At 27.8% G+C, this 24,225-nt stretch overlaps 1 protein-coding gene across 10 annotated transcripts in view; it reads right to left on the bottom strand.

The window, feature by feature from the left end:
- LOC136969221 (tensin-1-like) overlaps nt 1-24,225 on the bottom strand; it is a 221,473-nt gene that overhangs the window by 173,642 nt on the left and 23,606 nt on the right. Inside the window, exon 1 of one of the 10 annotated variants that reach the window (XM_067263372.1) lies at nt 3,105-3,122. The exons of 8 other annotated variants lie outside the window; for them this stretch is intronic. In XM_067263372.1, the coding sequence (XP_067119473.1) occupies nt 3,105-3,107 (3 nt within the window). In that variant the 5' untranslated portion in view covers nt 3,108-3,122. Of the gene's footprint in view, nt 1-2,700; nt 3,067-3,104; nt 3,123-24,225 lie in introns of those variants that run through there. One more of the 10 variants, XM_067263362.1, reaches the window with a different exon arrangement.

The following is a 24,225-nucleotide window of genomic DNA, read 5'->3' as shown; positions in this document are numbered from 1 at the left end:
ATTTCAAAAAAAAATTAATTAATTCCTCCAGTTTTAATGGAATAATAATATAAAAATTTATATTACAATATTTATTGTTTCTTAATAAAATAAGTTTTCGTTAATATTTTATCCTTAAAAATGAAAATAATAATTTTATACAGTAATAAAAATTTGCTTCTTATAAGGATTATATTTAACATTCAATACTTACACTATGATGAGTAATATTAACTGTTATTGTACATAAATTAAATTGGAACTTGCTCTTTTACCTAAGAACTAGTCAAAACAATTCCAATGCAGCCAATGCGTAAATCAAAATGAAATTTATTTATATCTTAATTTGATTATTTTAAATTAAGTTTCTGAAATATTTAAAAACTGTTAAAAAATTTATTATTAGCAATAATAAATTGATTAAATTTTGTTTTCATGTTTCAATTTTAACTACTTCGATTCTATATTTATCAATATCAATACTTGAGCAGAATTAAACTAATTTTTAATCACTTCTGAGCAATTTAATTTTTATTATAGAGTACCCTTAATATATGACATATCTGAAATACTTCAATGTTAATATCACTTCAAACTAAATGCAGCCAAGTGGTGAACTCTCCCAGACTGTACAAAGTGTCGGGGAAACGGTATAAAGCTGGGAAAATGTGGGGGGAGTTATAACAAATCCCTTTTAAGTAGTCAAGCGATCTAAGAACCACTTGCATCTCGTTCAAACGCCCAACGAAGGTTGTGGGAGCGATTCTATGACCTTTACTCTCTTTCCCATATATCACCCCGTCTACAGCTTTATATCCTACCCCGAAGAAAAAAGCCCCTCAGAATACGAGCATCATATATTTGAAGGAATTGAGCTTGTATCACGTATGATAAGCACGAATATAGACTATAAGAGAAACTGGTATCAATAACACAGATAAGAGATTTTCTGGGATCTCGAGAAATACGATCTCTTCAGAAAAATCCAATTGCTATTTTTATATAGTGCCTTTATCGTACAGCATTTAATTTCTTTACTTACCGAAATCCTGCTTTTAATGAAAAAAAATTATCCAGTTCTGTTATGACGAAATAAGTTATTTCACCTACTAGAATAGTTGTCTAACTTAATAAATTTAAAAAAGACACGTATAACAATGCAAACACATTTTGTATATTGTTATTAAACATGTGATTAAGAAATACGAGGGTCAAAGCTCGACGAACGGCGCATGTCCGGAAATAAGCACGTGCCATAAAATGTCGGATGCGAATTTTTCCATCCATCCTCAGAGCAGGCTAGTGAACTCTTATACAAAAAATCCTCTTTAAAACAAGCGAACAAAATGAAGCAAGAAAAAACTTTCTTAGGAGCTTCTGAACGGAACCGGAATGGACAGTTCTTCTCACGTTTAGGTATGCAATGCACGTAGGTTTCAGTATTCGATTTCGATTCTCCCATCAACAACACTTCAATGGAGATACAGACGTGACGATAGCGTATAAAAGGATTTGCATCACGCATGCAGTGATTCACGATTTTAATTTTTTACTCTTTTGTGTGTAATACGTACTTCGGAACTTTGATATTGATATTTTTAGAAATTTATCAAGTTACTTCGTTTTAGTTTTGAAGTTAGAGATGACTTCTTACGCTATTTAAGACTCGAACCAGTTTGAAGAAAATCTATCTCCATCTCATTTCTGATCAAGTGTAAATTTCTGGAAAAATGCCAGATACTTTACCTGCAGGTGTGAATCATTGCAGGTGTTTACTAGAGTAAACGTTATAAATTTTCCTTACTTAAAATTCTAAAGGTTGGTATATCAAATATCGAAATAAAAACACAACCCTAAAAATTAAACATTCATTCACGAGTAACTTAACAATTTTTCATATCATAAAAATATGACTAAATCATATTTAATGTCAAAATCTTAATCATCATAATCCAGCTGTATCGCATGAATTTAGTTACTTCAGCTTATACAACGGTCCTTTCCCATTATGTTAAATGGGGAAGTACAGTTAACCACCCACACCATTCAGAAAGGACTATGTCAGTTGTTTGAATTAAAATACTGTTATGACGTTGGATCATGCAAAATTGACAATTGTCTTATCTTAAATTAACCCGAAATTATATATCCTTTCTCGTTCTGACTTTACGTGTGACTTTAATTATAAAAATACTATTATATTATGAATTAATTAATAAGAATATAAATTTATAATGTTTATATATTTCCACTAAAGCTTCCTGCTTTACAAATATAAAAATAGATGATAGATTAGGAGCATCTTGCAATAGCTCAACCGCATCTCCAATCTTGGAAAAATCGGCATCTATCTATAAAAAGAAAACCGGAAAGAGTATAGTCTTTACCAATTTCGAATGAATTACAACCGTGACTAAAAATGTTTCTTCGATGTTGCGTGACCTCTTTAATTGTGTAAGGCACCCGTTGGTGACTGGACGTGCCTAAGTCAAGGTGAAGTCGACCTTTTTGAAAGCACGTGCAGGTGTTGGTGAGAAAAGTCCGAAGGGCGCAAAGACATCCAGGAAAAAAACTGACAGCAAAACTGATGATACATCAATATTATCCTTTTGTATAAAGTACTTATGATTAAAATCTTGTAAACGAAACTTTAAACAGCATTTGTCAAAACGGAACGGGATATTAATGAATTGGCCGAATAAAAAATTAAACTATTCTCACCTTTCCGTTTGTGGAGTCAGCGTGACACCAACAAGAGGTAAACATGATGCCCTGAGTTAGTTACTCCAATAAAGAAATGATGTTAACTAGAGAAAAAGACAGGGTCATCTCCATGCTAACCGGAGCATGTGTGAGACGCCACGACGTGGGTGTGCACAAACTCACAAGACAACTACAGCAGCGCCAACAGTGGTAAGAGAGACTGGTCCGACAAAACCTGTTTGTTCATCCCTGTGGCTCGAGTCAGAGTCTGCTGGTACCTCTACAGTTGTGGCACTTCTAATAAATAGCATCTTACGGATTTAAGAGAATTTGGGGATGATTCGATAATCGAGGAAAGCTTATTGAATTAAGAGAAGACTACAACAGTTCGTTTTACAAGCTTACTTGTTAGTAAAACTTACCATTCAATACGATGAAAGAGAAATGTGAAATTCGTAGGTGTAGTGTTTGCTAATATCCTTCATCTCGATATGTTAAGTTGTCGTTAACAACAAAAGATATAAAAAAATATATATCATTATAAAGCCTAGATAACGGTATCAACCTTTGCACTTTACGCTTATACCTTGCAATATTAAAACTAGTACACAAAGTTGTAAATTCTTTTTTATTATTAATTTTATTTAGATGTTATTTCTCGTATTCCATATGGTTATTAAAGAATGATAATATTTTCATTCAATTGATGAAATGATGAAGTATTAAATACCAGAGATCAACAAACAATTTCGACGTCATACGCAACTTATCCGGAAACTCGTGTTATTTGATATATTTAAATTTCAAACGAGAGAACGAGTTATCCGGGTTCTAAGCAAGCACATAAAACGAAAGAATGCATTCTTTTTTTATCATTTAACGACCGATCATGATGTGTCGACGGGTGTTCGCAGTTGCCTAGGAGACTGGTCACATGCTCAAAAGAACGTCTCTCCCCTATTATTCAATTTTCATTCCATTGTGGTCGATCTTCCAATCTCAAAACATTTCGACCTATTTCTCTTTAAAATAATACAGTATTGGTAATTTTTAAAATTACGGCAATCTGGCGCCACTATCATTGACATGACAACAAACTGTCGGAAAAATTGTGATTACGAGTCAACATTTTTTTTAATCCGTAGTCAAGTTAACGAGAATTTACTCGGTCGCCTTGCACAACAGCAGGGTTCTTTGCATCTCCTGCCATCGAAGCAGCGGGTGTTAAAATGGTCGCAGTTTGAACAACCTTATGTGGGACAAGTCATGTGATTTTCATCGACACGACTTTAAATTATCTTGTAATTTCTTAAAGATGATTGGTATGTACAAATGATTGACTAATTACTATCTTTGACAGTTGCACAATGAGGAAGGCGATTGAGAAACTTTTTCAGTCATTGTCAAGGTCAACATCTGTGACCTAATTATGGTAGAAACGCGTTATATGAATATTCATCTCTTCGAAATATCGATTTTTCTCTAGAAAACGTAATTAATTTCTTTCAGACTTACGAAAAGGAAAGTGTATCCGAATAACATGAAGTTTAAATTACAATTAAATTTTATCAGATTTTAAATTATTATTTAATTTATGTAATATAATTTAACTATAAATAATAAAATATATTTTATAACATTTATTCAATAAAAACTATTGATATGATTATATTAATTTTGATGACCAGCAATAATTTTGTTTTGATGATCATCAGAATTAGTAACAACAAATCAATATTCTTTACTGAATTCTTGCTTATGTTTTTTTTAAATAAACAAAATAATATTCTACTGGTAAACTTGTTTTCGTTAAGAATGAATGAACCTTTTTCTTTTTTAATAAATTTGGCACAATAATAAAATCATCTGAAAGCCATTAATTTTAATATTAATAAATAGAAATGTCTCACATACAAACTATACTTATTTTTTTCATTATTTATATTTAATAAAAACTCTTGTCATTTTAATTAAAATAGGCTGTTATAGTTATTTAATCCAGCCACATATATATCAAGCTGTATCAGTTATTAAATATTTCCTAATATAATTCAGTTTATTATATTTACATATTAAAACATTTATTATACTATTTTACTTTTATTAAGATATTATAAATAGATTATAGTTAATGTTGAAAGGCAAATAATTGTAAATGGGTATCTTTAAATATAGATCTAGTGATAAATTAATGATGGCTAGATCGTAAGAAGCGCGATTATTCTGTGCGATAAACATATATTTACATCGCTAATGAATGTAATTGCATGTAACTAACGGAACGCATTGCATGTTTATCTAAATGTACGTGTTAACAATTCCCCATTTAAAATCTAAGCATACCATTTTCTCTATCGAATTCCTTTACAATGATCTGGGAATTATTATATGAGACTTGTTACACTTGTACCCAACTATCAATTTCATCTTCAATAAACATAACAAAGGACAGATTGAAACGACACGGAAATCGTTATTCCTGTCGTTTGAATCTGTTAATTTGCAAGTTTGGAATTTATAGTTTCTTAAATTATCCAGTGAATTTTGAATATAACAGCCAAAATTTTATATAATTATAAATGCAAACTGTCAATTCCTTTTAAATTTAAATTATTTAAAATTGAAAATATGCCACTTATATTAAGATGCTTGGTTTTAGATATAGTTGCAGTCAAAATATATCTTGAAAATTTATATAATATCAAGTTATTGTAAACTTACACTTAAGTAAAGATTCATTAGTTCTAACTAGTTTAATCTCGTGTAGTTAGTTTATTATGGATCTGTTCATTCCGTGTGTTTTGTCAAATGTCTGTTTGGTAAAAGGTGTGAAAAAAATAAATACAGATAAATAAATAAATAAATTTTTATCATTTAGACAAATTTTTATATTTGTGCAACTGTTGACAAATTAAGTTTTTAATCTGACTTTTTAAACTTCTGTAAAATAATTCACTTTTATTTAGAAAAGTTCAAAATTAAATTTTTAATTTAAATTTATATATGATTTAAAATGAATATAATGTTCTATTAGTGTCATAAAATATACCCATATAAATATATACAGTATATAACGTGGTGACCCGGACCATTCACACACACACCCCTTTCAAAATGAATGGAAGCGAACTTCATCAAAACTCCTAAAAATTTTGCTAAGTAAATCGGGAATGGTAATATATTCAACTTCCGGAACTGACCAACCAGACCGGAAGTTAAATTTTTAATGGAATATGGTATTTTTAATTAAAATTCAGATTAAACTCGTAAAAAAAGAAAATTTCGTCTCAAGCATTTTTCAGAAAACTCCTCTATTGACCTTAAAATTTTCTTGAAAGTTTGATGCACGAAGAAAAATGATACTGTAAAAATAAGAAAATATTTGTACATTATAACATATTTTTATTAATATACCATGGATGTATATAAAACATAATAAAAATGTTGGTACACTAATGTTGGTAACTGATGCTGAACTAACGAAAATTGTTACGACTGCTAAGTATTTTTGTTCGTTTAAATTCTTCTGGCATAACCTACTTAGCGATGATTTTAACTACTATTTAATCAAAATGTACAAACTGAGAGTACTGTTCTCACCGATGCAAGCATCCACTCTGCTTGAAAAACAAAAATTTGTTGCTCGAAGCACTTCATAGGACATGACTACGTAGATCAGTATGACACTTTCGATAGGTATGTAACTGAAAATGAAAATGTAAACACGAGGTTAATGTTTACATTCGTCGAATATTCATCCGGTTGAAAAATATCGCGACGAAACGGCTTGTATTAATAATAAGGTTTCGCCAAGAAGAGTTCATCACACTTTCAACAACATTTTCAGGAAAAAATTCTTGAGATAAAACTATCTTATTTTGCCATTTAATCCGAATCTAAATTAAAAAGTATTAAGTTTCATTTTAAAAAAATTCGACGTTCGGTTTGGATAGCCCATTTCCGGTCAGTACAGGAAGTTGAAAATATCAGCTATTGATGAAACTCACTTCCTTTTATTTTAAAAAGGATGTACTGGTGCTCTGGACCACTCTGTATATAACTTACATATATGTATATATCTAGGTTAGTTGGTTGGTATAATTTTTTTGGCACAAAGCTATAAGGGTCATGTTAAGTCAAAAAGTAGAACAAATAAGAAAAGTAAAGAACAATAAACTATGAATATATAATTTATAGCTAAGTATGTAGATTACTAACGTGTGTACATAAATAAAAGCAAACAAAACGGTAGAATGGTAGGGGATGAATATAATAATCAAAAATATAAATCACACTTATAATTACTTAAATATATATATAATGACTGAATAAATCTCGTTATACTTAAGACTCAAAAAATCAAGAATAGAAAGTAACAGGTAAGTTTGGTCTCTAGCCCAATATATCAGACGAATCTTCGGTTCCTTTAAAATATTGTAAACGTTCGCTATTAAACACAGTGCATTCAGTAGGACGTTTTATGCTTAAAATATAATTACAGATACTGTTAGTGATTAATTCTTATTCTATAAATGATATTGATGAATTCATCGAGTTCTTAATCTAGTAAAAATAATTCTGTTCCCCAGTTTGATAATTCAAATGAGATCCAACTTTCTATAACTGGTTTCATGTCTTGTAGTTTATTATGAACTTGTTCATTCCATGTTTTGGCAAAGTCCAGTTTGGCAAAAAAAAAAAAAAAAAAAGTAAATCTAAGTTATAAAATTTAAGAACAAATTCTTACATTTGTATAACGATTTATTATGTTAATATACTCGTATTGTTTATTGATTATTTTTAATTATACGTTTATTTCATATAATACACTATGATGTCACATTAGTATGACTTTATTTATTTAAACAATAGTCTATGAACTTTTAATGTTTGAAACTTGAACAGGAATGAATATTTTAATATTATTTACAATTTCATATATGGAAATTTATGTCTAAGTTTATTTTATAAATTGAAATGCCGGGGGGAATTTACATAAAATTTCCAATGTTTACCAAATAATAACACGAGAAAAATAAATTTAAAAAAATAAAGAAAGATGGAAAAGGTATTATGTGTACACAAAGATACTTGTAATGAATTTTTTTCTAGTATTTATTAAATGAGCAATGAGAATTTTCCTGTTCAGTATCTCAATCAATCACTAAATTGATAAAAAGAATGATTACATTATAATATTATTGAAAGAAAATAAAAATTATTAAATTAACGTATATTTTTCTATAGCTCTGAATGTCAATCCTATATTATAGATCCTAAAAGATCTATAATATGAAAAATATCCAAAAATATTATTTTTGTAATACTGTATTTTTCTTTAGTTTTTCTCACGAATACTTTATGTACTTTATATTAAAAATATGAATGCATTAAAACATAAGATATTCTTTTTAATAAAAATATTCGCATATTCTTAAAATATTTAGATTTTAATACCCCTTTTCAGAGGAAAAAAAATATAATAAACATTTCTTTTTTGCAAAAAATAAATGAAGCATTTATATATTTTATATTTTGGATTTTAGTTGTTTAATAAAACAATTTACCTGTAACATATTTACGCTATTTAAGTAATATTTATTTTCGCTGTGTCAAATAAAAAAAACAAGATCAAAGTCTTTTTATATCAAGAAAATATAAATTTTTGAAGACGTTAAAACACATTAATATTTTTTGTAATACATGTGTACGCTTTACATTAAGTATAAACTATTATATTATGCATAAACGGAATTTGTTTCTTGTATATGTATATGTTAATCTCGACATTCTCTAATTTTGGTCTTTTACAGTAACATATGCATCTGTTTTATTTTCAGAATGGACATTAAGTTTATTTGTTGCATTGGCTATACTGTGCATTACATTTATATCAGTAGCATAGCATATTAATTTGCTTATGCTACTGTCGTATAAATTGAATAGTTATCTTTAAACTACATCATTTTCCTTGATGAAATTATTCTTCAAATATCCAAAAAACTAATAATCATCAGCTATAAACTGACTAGACCAGTGATTGTACTTTTCGAGTCCGCGTGCCTTATAGTAAACATAATTATCTTTTAAAATGCTTATGCGTGCCGAAGTTTTAGACTTCAAATAACGATTTTTAAAGAAATTAAATCGATATGTTTTAATTATAGTAAATGTGAAGAAGGTGACCGAGAAAATGATGATGATAACTAAAAGTAAAACCGTAGTAAAAAAACTGAAATTAAGATAAATTTAAAAAATAAAAGAAATCGTATATGTTGCGTGCCATATAATTTTACCCGACGTGCCACTTTGGCCATGCGTGCCATAGGTTCACCATCCCTTACTAGACAGTAACTGGAAAACAAGTTGCTATATCAGCACTCAGGCGTGCATTATCATGGAACATAACAAGATATCCAGAAGTGTTTCTGGTCGTTTCTTTCTGACAATTGCGAACAACTTACGTTCAATATTCATGTATTTTGTAGAGCTTTTATTTGGAAATAATTTAGTTAGCACAACGGCATTATGTTCAGCAGTGTTTCGATATCTTTTCACGACACTATCCATCTCAATTTCAAATTGCACTTCACGATCCATATACAAAACTTTCCAATAGAATAAGTAGAAAATTCCAATCTCAATTTTTTTCTTAGTTGCCGATTTATATATTTATACACTTTATTGCCTTATAAATACTCTTACTAAAATCTTTTTAGTAAAAGTACTTATTAGGCAATATCATGTGTGTTGTTAAGTATAAAAATACAAGTGCATTACTAGTTTCTTTCAAATAACACATAATAAACACAAATCATTTTAAACCGTTTCGTAACAATTATACTGCATGGTTTCAAATAATATCCTGAAGGTCACTTCTTACGAACATAAAAGTATAATTAGAAGATTGAAATTAAATACAGTAATTAATAATTTCATTCTAATTACATTTCAGTTCTAATTATATTAAAAGTAATCTTTAATCGGTGCTGTTGAAATTTCTATTCGATTTCATTTATGATTCATATTATAGTGATTTTCTGTGTTCTAACATCAAATGATAATTGCGTCAGATGAAAGGAAAAAGAGAATGGAAAAGTCTAATTTGAAGCGCAATAATTCAACAGAAATACATGAAAAAAAAAAAAAAAATATATATTCTATATGAGACTATATTGTATCAACGTCAAAATTCTAATCACTTAAATTAAGGAAGACTGGGGGAATTGTGGACATAAGATTTTTTATAGATCTATCACGAGACATGTTGGAGAAAATAATCTTTTTATCAATACATTAGTCGATACCCAAATTTGTAGGCTATCATATGCAGAGCCGCCGCTAGAGTTTATGCCGCTCAAGGCAAGGCATGCATTTGACGCCCATTATCCCCCTACATAAAATGAAAAAAATTTTGTTTTGAAATGCCATACCAATTAGAAGTGCCATATCTTGCTCCGTCAATCAATATTCAACTCGCGTCGTATAATATAAATAAAAATTTTTTAAAATTTTAAAAATAATATAGCTGAAAATTTTGTATAAATTTATGAAAATTTGTCGTCCTTTACATATGCTGCCCTGGGCAAATGCCCAGTTGCCCATATGGTAGCAGCCCTGATCATATGGTATAGGACATTAATAAAGTTACCCTTTTTTTCCTAAAAAAATAAAAACTGGACAATTATTCAGTATCCGGCATTCCCTTGTGGCGTGGTGTAATAGTTGACAGTACCTGAACAACGACGGTGGAGCCAGAAAGTGGCCAAAATTTTTCAGGCAAAGGAAATAAATAAATGAAATGTAATTTATTTACACATATTCATTAGAAATTGAAATACAATAGATTTGTCAATTTATAAAAAGGGAAATTAACATCTCAAATATAAAATCAATACAATTTTAGATTGGATGGTCAGGAGCGAATCCTGACAACTAAAACTACTGTATAGAGCAGCGGTCGGCAACCGGTGGTCCGTGGACCATTGGTGGTCCGCGAGAGAAAATTTGGGTGGTTCGTAGAGAAATTTGGACATTGATCAACTGAAAGTTACGCGAAGTATTACGAAAGAAATGTAAAATGCTTAGTTGCTTTTTTCACTCATTGGGAGTTTTTATTCGAATCTAAAACCAAATATGAAGTGACTGTTATCAATAAATAAGGAACAATAAACAATATTGTTAGTGCGGTTGCTGTCTTTCGTGGAAAAGCGGTAATAATCCATAAACTTATTTCACACAAACAGTAACGAACTTTAGACTTGCATTAATTCGTTATAATTAAACAAGAGAGTTTCATATTAATAGAGGTTGAGGCCGAAGTTTTCAACGCGAAAACGTGTACGTCGGACGTTCAGTGCCGCTTTCCTGTAAGCCTAGAAGTTTGGCAATGGCCTTTAGAATGTCGAGCATGATTCCACTAACTTTCCAAACACCATTGCCAAACTTCTAGGCTTACAGGAAAGCGGCACTGAACGTCCGACATACACGTTTTCGCGTTGAAAACTTCGGCCTCAACCTCGCTAATATAGTAAAATTAAACTTTTATGATCGTTATTCTACAGATTTTGTATCGTTTAAAAAAATTCATGATAGCGATCGGCAGAATTCAAAATTGTGTGTTTAATGGTCCGTGAGGTCAGAAAGGTTGCAGGCCGCTAATATAGAGTATTGAGAAAAAGAGTAAACCAAAACCGTAGCCCGAGGCAATCCGGATACTACAAAGCTGTCCGTGATTGCCCCGAGAAAGTATCCGCGACGCCTTAAACCACCACTGTTTGATTCTAATCAGCTTTGGAAATAGAGATGTTGTGCATTTTCATATATGGTAAATAACCCAAAATAGATTATTATCCATATTTATAAGAATATCTAAAATATATATATGATACTAGTAATAAACACTTCCTGAAAGAGAAAACTTCGTTGTTAAGTATGCTAATTAACGCGTTTTCAGCTATGTTTTGTGACAAAACAGGGACGAAAACGCACTAGCATAACATATGTCAATATTACATAGCTGATAGGTATCATGACACAACGTGACAGCTTATAAGACTCCCCCAGAAAAAGTTTAGAGACTCCGAATTTAAAGCAAAGCGAGCAATTATTTATTGTGATATCCTCACAATGCCGGACTTCAATTTTTTTAATCATATTTTTCATAATTTTTTAATTTAAAATACATGGTAAATAACCCAAATTAGTAAGTCTCAAATTAGTAGTGTCTTGCCCCTGTATATCATACTTTTCCGTTAGCAATGGAATCGTGCTGGTCATTATCTAATTCCTTTCAGGGAAAAGTTTTTAAATTAAAATAACATAACTTCCGATGCAAACTTCATATATAGTTAATCGGGGCCTCCTGCTCCCAAGGTTTTCATATCTGGTCTCGTATTTCATCCATCTAACTTCATTCTCGAGATTAAGAAAAGACAGACACACGAACGACAGTGTGAATTTATAGGTCTGTATTTTTTCAAATTGCAGTCCAGCTATCATTAAAAAACATTATATTATTTGTTCGTAAGTTAAGTTTTAGTTAATTTATTAGAAAACTGAAAAGCAGATTTTAAAAATCTTATTTCTACTTCATATTTAAGTTATTAGTCACACTAAAATTCTCAAAAGATTTTGTCTAGAGCAATGCTTCCTAAACTTTTTTCATTCATGACTCCATTTTATTATAGGAATTTTTCACGGCCCCGGGATGGGTATTAAATATAAGGTAAAGACATGCAAATATTGCCCATAACTACTTTATTTATTCGCAAGCAATACAATATGCATACATATATAAAAAACCAGTTTTAGGATTTGCTTTAAGTACACAAATATTAATGAAATGAATTCAATTTTTGCGACCCCAGCATTTCGCTTCCTAAACTAGCACTGGAGGCTCTGGTTTAAAGCATTATTAACTAGCATTATTAGCACTAATCTAACAATTAATATAATAATAATAATAATCTTCCTAGAATCCAAAATTAAGGATAAAACATTAAATTTGTTCAAAAACGCCCACACTCAATTAGAAAAGACTGCAATTTTAAAAATAAAATAATAATAAAATCTTTAATATCAGTCATTGCCGGATGGCTGATTTAGGCATTAGACTAACTTTGAAGGACAGGGATCGAAACATCTCCCCAGTAATCTTCCGAGAATGGCCTACCCTGGATACGTCAGGCTCAGTTCCTAACCACCGACAGCCCCATTGTAGGCCTAATCTAACTAAGATGGGACCTAGAAAAAAGTCCTTTTAGTGTTAACAAGACGGAAACAGTCAAAAATGAGAAAGCTAAATACATCAGTCAATCTTATAAATCATACTTCATATTAATTTATTAAAAATGTGTCTTTATCTCTGAAAAGCTAACACTTGGTATTTGTCAATAACGTAGTTTTGAAATTAACAAAATGACTTGTTTATTTTTGAAATTAACCTAAATTAATAAATGAATTTTCAATATAATAATAACACTTCATCCAAGTCAGCAAATTCAAACAACTTTCCAAATTAAAAATATCCTAGCAAATTCGTATTTATTATTTTCATATATCGGAATTTCGTTAATAATAAACCGTAGTTTTGAATTTTGAAATTCCTATGAGAATTTTATCGAAGATATACTTTATGTATATTTTAACATTGATTCAACTTTAAGATCAAATGAAAGAAACTTAGTATCTCTATTCATGTTGACACACATAAATATTTACGAGATTTTGTATGCAAACTCGCTGTCCTAGTAATATATCACATGCCAAATGGAACACACCCATTTCAAATAGATAGTGTTAGGAATCGTTTAATGTAAGTGACAGACCTGTCTTACTAGAATATAAAAGTTGGCTGTCAGTTGAAGTAAAACGAAGTGATATCCATTAAAGTAACAAAGCAGCGATCTACATACAATGTGTAGATTACTATATTTTTAAAGATTATTTTCTTCAAAATGCAATTATAAAGTGGCCTGTTTATAATTAAGAACAGACAACAGATTACATATTCCAAATATTTTGATTATAAGATCAGCAATGCTCCTTATCTTTTGATTATAAAAAGAACAGTGATAACTTATAATGAAGAATTAAGTAAAATGAATTTAATTTTGAAAATTATTTCTATCCGCCAATAAATTGGACAATTAAATCTTAATTATTATTTTATTTTTTCTTAATTTAATTTAATTAATTCCAAATTTATTTATTTCTTCTTCTGATAAAAGAACTAAACCATGATAATTTACAGCCATTATTTTAGAAAAGTTACCTAATTTTATTGAATTACACAAAAATTTCAATAATAATTTCCCCATTTCTTTTATGTAAAAATAATTTTGAACTTAATCTTTTCGTATATCAAAATTTTAAATTAATAATGTTTCTAACGTAAATCAATACTTAAGAGAATTATCGATTTCGTAAATCAATAATATTGAAATTTTAACTGAAACATGATTTGATTAATTTGAATTAGTCGTATGTGATCACGTGTGACTAATTTAATTTAACCATGACAGAAGCTGCTTACATTATGAGAACAATTGAAATAAATATACAATATATCAATTGTTCCGACAATTTAAGCAGCTTATGGTAATTATATACCTGTTTATAATTATTATTTTTGTGTGATGATAAAAGTGTTCATTTTAATTCTATTCGGTGTCAGAAATATGGAGTTATTTACAGGCATTTCATATATATTTATAAACGAATCTCGTCCTATCTTGTAGCATGTAAAGATAAATAAAAGTACAGATATATATATATAAGAAAAAAAGGAACGTTCATAAAAAAAATAAAATAAATTGTAAAGAACAAAGTTTTCATCAGAAATATTTCATTTCTTTCATTGCGTGTAATGTATATTCTATTTAGTTTTAAAGAAAACAAAATTATTTATGTATAAAAACAACGGTATGAATTATTCCAGACTCAAATAAAAAATGATAAATTAGATTTTATTCATTGCTCTATAGGCAGTTTGCCATGACAATTTTTTTTTTTTTTAAATTATAACCGTGAATTTATGGTAAAGCTTATCATCAATGCTTCTTCCCGTTACTAGAGGAAGAAAATCAAATTATCATTTATCTATGTCGCACTGACTTGTGCATCCTCTTTTATGGAATAAAAAAAGTTTACGAAAAAATCTATGCGGGTGATTGCATCAAATTTTTAAATTTTATTTATAGATAAAACGTTTATTATTATGTAGTTTATCGTGGTTTCTAGTCAGGAAAAATAGATTTATAAAACATTTTCTATAGCTATATTTTTTTTAAATGTTTCTTGTTGACATTATTGGATGTAATGTTATTCTATGGAAAAATTAGTCGTAAAGTTGATCTATGGGTTTATAAATTATAAAAATATGCTGCTTTGTATACAGTAGAAATTGCTGTATTATATTTTTTAAACTCTTTTTTTTCCTGTCTTGATCACTACTTCTTTAACTTACAAACATTGCAAAACAAAATTATGTATTTTAACATAACTATAGTTTCCTGTCAATTCATAATACATATTAGAATATTTAATATTTTTATTCAAAATGTTAAGTAAAAATATTAAAATTTAGTCTTAAGTCTTTTTCCTCCTAATGAAATTTTAAAATTCCTTAGATTAATGATAATGATTTAAAGTATCAGATTAATTTTAAATATAAATGTTAAAATTTAAAAAACTTATTTCATTTGAAATTTGTTATTTTTTTAACTCTTCTTTCCATTCTACAAGAACTAGGAAGACATTTTTCCTTTTTTTTTATCCCATTATTGATTTATCTGGACGGTCAAGTGTGAAAGCGAGGTAGGTGTAGTGAGAGACTGAGTCCAATATATCTGGATAAAGCCCGATCTTTACAAATTTTTATGGGCAATCCATGAAAATTTCTGAAAATCGAATCCTCAGATTAATGCCTTTATTGCTTTTGTCTCTGGCCATTTGACTGTTAAAAAATAAAATTAAAAATAATGTTTCTTTGAAGAAAAATATGAAGTTCTGCTCTATTTCACAATCATATTTTTACTTAATCTATTGATATTTTCGTAATCTCTGTTTATCGATAATAAGAATCTTTATGAATAAACAGTAAAAAATACTAAAAAGATAAAAATCTCCGAAGATTGCATTTATTTTATTCACTTCTAATTTTGGCCGGATAGCGAGGCGGTTAATTTCAATTGAATAACTAATTATAACAAAAATATGTTTAAATTTAAATTAATCAGATTTGATTTTCAGAAACTAGTTCGAATTTTAATGAATTTTGTTTTCCAAATTTATGAATGTAATTCTATCAATAGTATTCGCACAATATAAAGAAAATTGTCGTTTATAAGTCCCTAGTTCAAAAAAATTAGATTTTATGGATTAATAATTTCCTGCTATTAGAATATTAATTGATCCCGTTTCATTCGTGAAATTCTACAAATGAGAGGTGGTCACTTATTTACTCAGTTTAGCTTATTATTGTTATTGTTATGTAAATTATAACAAATACGTACAAAAAACATTGTTTTCGTAATTTATTTTAGTTGGGCGTCATGAATGATTTAATATAAATCATTCATGGCGCCCAATTCTGTTAAGGTTCAGGCCAGTCATAATTAGCAAAATTGAGGCCGGGCATATAGCCTTTGTATGCTGATGTCACGTATTTCAAAACCAAATTTTTTTCTGTCTTCCTATTTATAAGAAAAATTAGTTACGAAAGTTAATTGAATAAAATAAAAAATTGAATAATTTACAAATATCCAGTTTTAACAACCATTTTGTAATTCAAATCGTCCAAATAATTTCGTGATAAAATAGTTTCCTTCCTATCATGAAGATTCCGGCTTCGAATCGCTTCTGAAATGTCATAAATTTTCATGGAAAGTTCGAACCAGAAATGCCTACAGAAGTGATCCACGGATAAAACCACTGAGCCCGTTGGTAAGTTCGAGGGTTCGCGTCTTACCAACGGATTGGCCGCGCAGAAATTTTTTTCACGTGTCTAACACCTAAATAGAGGATAATTTCCCATAAAAGTCTACCTTGGCAGATCAACCATGTGTAGCGTTATGCCATCAATCCAATCCAATCTCGAACGAGAAATCATTCCTTCTTCATTCATGACGTCCAACTCTTTTAAGGATAAGACCACTCATAATTAGCAGAATGGAGACCCGGTATATAGTATTTGTATGCTGATGACCCGTATTTCAGAACAAAACCAAACCAGTAATCCTTCAGAGAAAGCATTCCTCTAAATATAATAATTAAATTTCCTTACAAAGATTTTGGAGAAAAAGTTTTTTCCACTTTTAACTCTGCGCTCTGTAGGTACTAAAGGTCTTTTAAAAAATCATATCTATCATGAGAAAATCGGGTGATGAGGGAAAAGCTAACCGAGATAACTTCCTCTCAAAAAATTCGTAGGGTTTTTCAACTACCCAGATTTGATCTCGGTTTTCCTAGAGTAATAGCTTGATGTTCTAACTGTCTTGGCCAGCCTCCCTGCTTCAGTAACATTTTCTCAATTGCTAACACTGAAGATGTCTATTTCCAAATTTGTTATGAATTTGTTGTTAATGTAATTTTTATTCTTAAATTATTACGTGTAAAGATATTTATTGAATCTATGAAAATTTTTCACTCTAAACTAAAGATTAGTTTGTTCATACATCATTATAAAATTAATAAAGTAGTAATTGAAATTATAAAATCATTGTCATAAAAACGATTTTACGACATTGATTTTATAATTATTAAAAATTTAATATAAAAATGACATTTATGTATAAAACATGTTGTCAGTACCTGTCAAAATATCAACGTAGGAAAAATTTAATAAAACCAAAATATAATTTTAATTGAATAAATCATTTTAAATGGAAAAAAAATGGATTTTATAAAAAGCTAAACATTAAATTAAAATTAAATCGAGACATCGAGACAAGCAACGTACAAATTCGATAAATATTCTTAATTGTTAAGACAAAAAAAAACTAATTTTCTTTAAATACTAATAGGTAGATGTTTTACACTAAATTTGTAAAATAAATCCAAATAGTAGATGAAGCTTAATATTCAACGAACTTTTTAAGAGCTTTTAATTATACTATTGCTTTCAAACCAAACAGGTGAGGGCAGCAGGCCAAACGCACTTCGACCTGAAAAAGTCTATTGTGCACTTCAAACCAATCAGTTTTATCCTGATTAGTAAAAGTTTGAAAATGTTTATTAATCATATTTATATATATCTAATAACATATATAATTACAGTTTCATAAAATATCTGAACTGTTAATTGTCCAGTACATTTAAAAACTTGTCCCATAAAACTTAGAACTTATGTTGTTCTAAATGTACTGTACAAATTAAAAAATGCACTACAGTATTTAGTTTATAAGGATCGTAAATAATAGTGATTTGCCCAATATAAGCATATTTTTATAATAATTAATAAATTATGAATAACTTAATATTTAATATGCATTGCAAATCTATTTTTATTTAATTTCAGGTAAAAGGAACAAATCAATTTTATTAATATTTAATTCAAGATAGCTCTGAAAAATCATCTAATTTGATTATTTGGCTATATTATCGCAAAGTAGAGAAATAACGAAACCTTAAGTAACCAAATTCTTGATGAATTCTTCAATGATTTTTATTATAATGTAGCAATTTTTTTTTTTTACTTTTCGTTAATTATACATGAAAATTAATTTAAAAAATCAATATTTAATATTACTTTAAATTCTTGTAAGAGATTTAATGCTACTATTTTCAAAATCAATACTAAGACTGTTATGGCTAATTCATAAAAATCTGTAATATACTTTATTAAAATAAATAAAAATTAGATGAATATAAATGTATACGTCTAATATGTCACACGCAATATTGAGTAAAACTGCAGTCTCATCAGTTTATCATTTATATAATTTCTTTTCGTTAATATTATAAAATAGTATTAAAGCAATTGTAATGCCGTAATAGTTAAAAATAAAAGAATCATAGTGATTTGTAATCTCGATCTGAATAGTTTCATAATTATCATTATGTATTTTATGCCAGAAAAGAGAAATTAGATAAAGTAAACCAAGAAACATTTTATTAAAGATCTATGCAGATTACAACAAATACAGTATCAAATATAATTTGAAAACAGCAGATGATTTGGTAAATTACTCCAATCTAAAATCAATCATCAAATAATACCGTCTAGATCGTAAACTAAACAATATTAAGAAAAATACACTATCAAAATAATAAGTAAACGACATCACATACTCATCTGAACTCTGAAGATTTTCGTATTGAAATTTCTTTAGTTGTTTAATAATATTAAATCAATATTAATATCATCATATTAGAAATTAATACATCTGTTTTGTATTTATTAAAAGATAATTCCTTTCAATCTAATAAGAAAATTAGATAAAGCTATATTAAATAAAAAGGAAAAAAAGCCTTTGGGATTCCAGACTGCATTAAAATTGATAATATTTTACTAGAATAAGATTTAGATGAAATAATTCTATTTTGATGTGGAAAAATCAAAACATTAAATTAAATCTACTATCCACATCCTTATTATAAGCTAATTATAACAACATTTATGCATAATTTTTGGAAGTATAATAGACAGATATTTAAATTATTGTTAATTATATCCAATTTTTTTCGAAACAGAAATCTAAATTTATTCTACAATATCTCTGTTCAATATGAGGATTTTTGACAATGAATAATATGATTAATATAAATTCTATTGAATGAAAATTTTGATAATATCATTCATAAATTCATCAGTTTGAGGAAACGAGAGATAACTTTCGTCTTTAGTTACAAGAACTAGGCCCATTTTCATTTATTTTTTTGAAATTCATTTTATTCTGCCTTTCATTATTTTCAAAATCTCATGAAAGAAGAATCGTGTGCAGAACTTTACTGAAAAGATTTTAATGATTTCGAGAAATTTATTTTTCTCGTTTCATCTACGACAAAATTACAGGATACAATAATAAGTGCTGTTTTCGAATTTGAATTGACTTTAAAAAATTTAAAATACATCCCTCTCCTAAAAAATGATTATTTTTTAGATAGTTTGATAATGATTGCTGATTATATTTAGTAAACAATTCTTCAGAAATTTCGTGAAATATAAGTTTAGACTTTAAAAATTTTACTTACAAATAAAAATATTATAATCGTATGTATTTAAGAAATTACAGTTTTGTTAGACATTCTTAAAAAAATTTTATGCAACTTTTCCTTCTTAAATTATTTGCACTTTTTGTTCAAATACCTTTTCGCAAACTCATCTCGTGTTATCAGAATTTAAATTTATCGAATTTCTCCACGGAATACACAAAATAAGAAATAATAAAAACTAGGTCAAAACAACATATTAAATAACTAGACTGAAATCTTCCTTAATACTTACATGTACGCAGTTATTTGAATATATTTTCAGAAAAGTTTAGACTCGGCAATCGCGAAAGACATTTTCAGTTGTTTCTTAGTAATATTAGTAATTACAAGTCATTGACTTCTCTATCCAGATTAAAACAATCATTTAGAGTTAATAGCATATCTAAAGAATTAAATAATTTTCTTCTCAGATAATTATTTATTTTTTCTTATTTTATTCTTGTCAAGAAATTCACACTATTGTCTTACATTTTATTTATTATTTAATAGCTTATGAACTTTATAAAGCTACAAAAAATAGTAGTGTGCAAGAATTTCATTTTAGTTATAGTTTTTTATTATTCAATATCAAAATATTATAAAATATATTATAATTAAATACGAAAATCAAAGCCATAACCAATAATTTCTACCTTGATTAATACCGAAAGAAAATCAAAGAGATCTTTTTGAATCCATTTTCTTCAATTTCTAATACTAGAAATATAGAAAATGATTTTTAAAAATTTAACAATGCTTTCAGAAAAACATTGATGCTCATTAAAACACTGGAAAAAAATAAAAGCTTTGTTAAAAATAAAATATAAACGAAATTTAATTATAACAAACTAAATAATGTTTATACAATGAGACTTCACATATTAAAAGATCTATTTCTTTTCTATAACATTATACAATTGTTTTAAACATTATATCAAGTAAAATGTTTTAAAACATATAAAAATGCATTTCGGACTATTTCCAGTGTAGTCCCTCTTCAGTTCTAATCATAATTAATTAATTATTTTCTTTATTCTAATAAATCATAATTTTAAAAAAATTTTCTTCATAAATAAACAAATAAAATTCACTTTATATTTTGACTTTATATTAGTTTTTTTAGTCTTTTTTTATTTTTGGTATGATTCTTTTTGTTGCCTCTTGTTAAACTTTCCATTTCTCATATAAAAATCTCTTAATGCACAGAATCTTATTCTATAAACACTATTTAGTTCATTAAAAATAAAATTGAAGTGATTAGTAAAACGTGACTTTCTATAAATATTAATTTAACGTTTTAAATAAAAATAAAGAAATCTTAGATATAATTCTGGTGTAACTTAAATTTGAAAAATCTATTACATGAAATGATAAAAATAAGGGAAATAACTGTAATAAAATTTATCAATTATTTAAAATTTTTATGAACAAAACGTAAATATAACATGTTTTGAGCTACTTTATACAATTGTTATTTAAATTATAGAATTATTTTGCAATTTATTTAAAATCCTTCAGTCCATTATGTTAAATTAATACTTATGCTTTTTCACTCGGTAAATATCGCAAATCAATATTACTTGAATTTGCACATCTGTTACTTTATTTCAGTGCAATTGATCATTCTATTAACGATACAAGAATAAGACATTAATTAGGGAAAAAATAAAAAACCTTTTTCCAAAACTAATTTTTATTTTCTTCTTTTTCTAGTTACGATTTAACAAAATATTGAAAAAGTGTTCTTAGAACTACATACAAAAAAATTACACTATTTTATTTCTCATCAACGTTTACATTAAAGGGTATCAATTCATTTCGAGACGACAAAATTCAGATTTTCTACTTTCAATTAGCATTACTAATTCAAACAGTAAACAAAAATCGTTTGATATATGGATCAGTGAAGATGTTGATATTAAAGCAAATTTTAGACAATATATAATGTTTATTTGCTCACGCCATAGAAAGAAGTATGTTTTTCTCGTGATAGCAAACATTAATAAATGTCAATGAATACAAGAAGACATTGTAAATATTTGCAACGCTTTCTTCTATTCATTGTGGAAATACTTCCTTGCAATTAGACACTGAGAAGAAATATTTCCTTTTTTCCCTTACTGTTTTCCTTGAATTTTCTTCAAAAGAAATTCATCTAATTCAAATAAAACGAAAGTAACGCTGTTTGGTTACTCTATTTGAAACGTCAACACACTCTTATAAGTCATATTTTCATGTTATCTTGTATATTATATTCATTCTCTACATAAATTCATTTTATATATTCTAACATTAATTTCAGGCTATTGTAAAAGCTTATTTTCAAATTACAGGTTCAAAACACCGCATCAAATTTTAAGAAATATTATTTTTTTTTCTAAAGTTAATTTTATTTCTAATATTCTATCAATACTTCACTGTAATTCTGTAATAAATTTTATATAATAATAGAAGTTCATAATATATTACTCATTGTTTATATCACCAATAAATTCAGTCACGTTCCAAATACATATTTCCTTATACATTTATAACAATATCTAGTTAAACAATCACATATATGTAAGTAGCTAATGTGTATGCGCTATAACTATATATATATATATACACAGCAATTCAGTGTATATAGACAGTGAATAATAGTAGAGCTCTAACACATTATTAATAAATTACTACTGGAGAATGATATTATTGATAAATTAGCCTGAGTGCGCAATTTAAATGGATGTATCTTGAAAGTATACGTGGAATTTCTATTCTAGAATGAATTACGCTTATTTTCCGTCTGATGGTTCCTCTTAATAACTAAATATGAAAGAAGAGTTAATGAATAAAAAGGTTGGCAATAGTCCAAATCATGATTTTATTCATCTTAATGCACTAGTTGAATTAAATACATCAATAAAAATGCATCTGATAGAAAATTTCGAGTTAATTAGGAAATTAAATATTGTAGAAATATACTTGTTAGGAAAATGATTGATTTGTACGGACGTAAAACACAAATTTTTTCGGATTTCGAAGTATCAGAGGGCCATGAGCACCGAGGATAGTGAAGATTTCGGGATAAAACTTAACGCTGAATTAAAAGCGAGATATGCTGATTTAAAAAGTTGAGAATGTGCAAACTGCATTGAAGATAGAAATGATTGAATGTAAGGAAGAGTTCATTTAATGGACAGATATATAGAAATTTTAGATAATTTACAATGTAAACAATTCTGGATTAAATATCTGTATGATAGTAAATACCCAGAACATGCTTGGCTCAACATATTTATATGAAGCAACATCTTCAAAGATGAACTTCATACAGAAAAATATAAAGCTCGACTCATAGATTTCCGCCTCCGTTACCAAATGAGAATCAGTTTCACCAACTACACTCCAAATTTTAACCAGGTAGCTCAATGTAAAAATGTGTCACATTTTTACATTACAACTATGTAGTAAATTCAGAAAACTTTTGACATATATATTTTTAACGTTCTATTGAAACAAACGAAAATCACTAATTCCTTTTAATTCAGAATCAATATATTTAACATCTAAATGAATACTCCGTTTAGAGGCTACAATTTAATATTTTCAAACTTTGGAGAATTTTCAAATATTAATTTATTATTTGCTTAAATCTCTTCGGTAAACAATCGCCACTACCTTTATTTAACATTAGCCTATCAATATAATAGATAATTTATCAACAAAATAATGTGATTGTGTTGTTTGAAATAAGGAATTAACGCTATCTTATAAGGACATTTAGAGTCTGTGTCGGAATAAACAGTTTAATTTTAGTTGAACCTGTTTCAAAATATATTTTGGAGACCAATTCCAATTATCAATAGACCTATTATCAAATATAGTTTTGGATAATTACATAAATAGACTAATTATCGATTTTCCTTTCAGGATATTTAATGCTTATTCTGGTTACTATAGTATTTCCCAGAATAAGAATGGAGCGATGTGCAGCACTTTGAATGTGCATCATTCCGTAGCTGTAGCCAAGCGACAAAGCTACATATGAAGTAAATATCGTGCATAAATCGTACATGTAACGAATTAGTTTCATAAGATAATCTACTTGTAATGATTTGTCAAACTTCATTTTTAAGCAAAGGCCTAATGAATTATTCATAACTATTATAATTATTATATAATTTAAATTCATCATCATATCCAAATCAAAATTCTCTGTCAATAATTCCTATCTACAACTTTACTTTTTAAAAAAATCATATATCATGTAGTAGATTTTGCTTTGCAACTGATAAATTTCTAATTATGATAGTAAAAATGCTGTATTTACGTATTGCATTTCTTATTGGTCATTTTGATATCATT

This window comes from Centruroides vittatus, unplaced genomic scaffold (assembly GCF_030686945.1).
Source record: "Centruroides vittatus isolate TY-2023 unplaced genomic scaffold, ASM3068694v2 contig_1035, whole genome shotgun sequence".
Lineage (NCBI taxonomy): Eukaryota > Metazoa > Arthropoda > Arachnida > Scorpiones > Buthidae > Centruroides > Centruroides vittatus.
The sequence above is the reverse complement of the archived record's forward strand: the minus strand, read 5'-3'. Positions and strand labels throughout refer to the sequence as shown.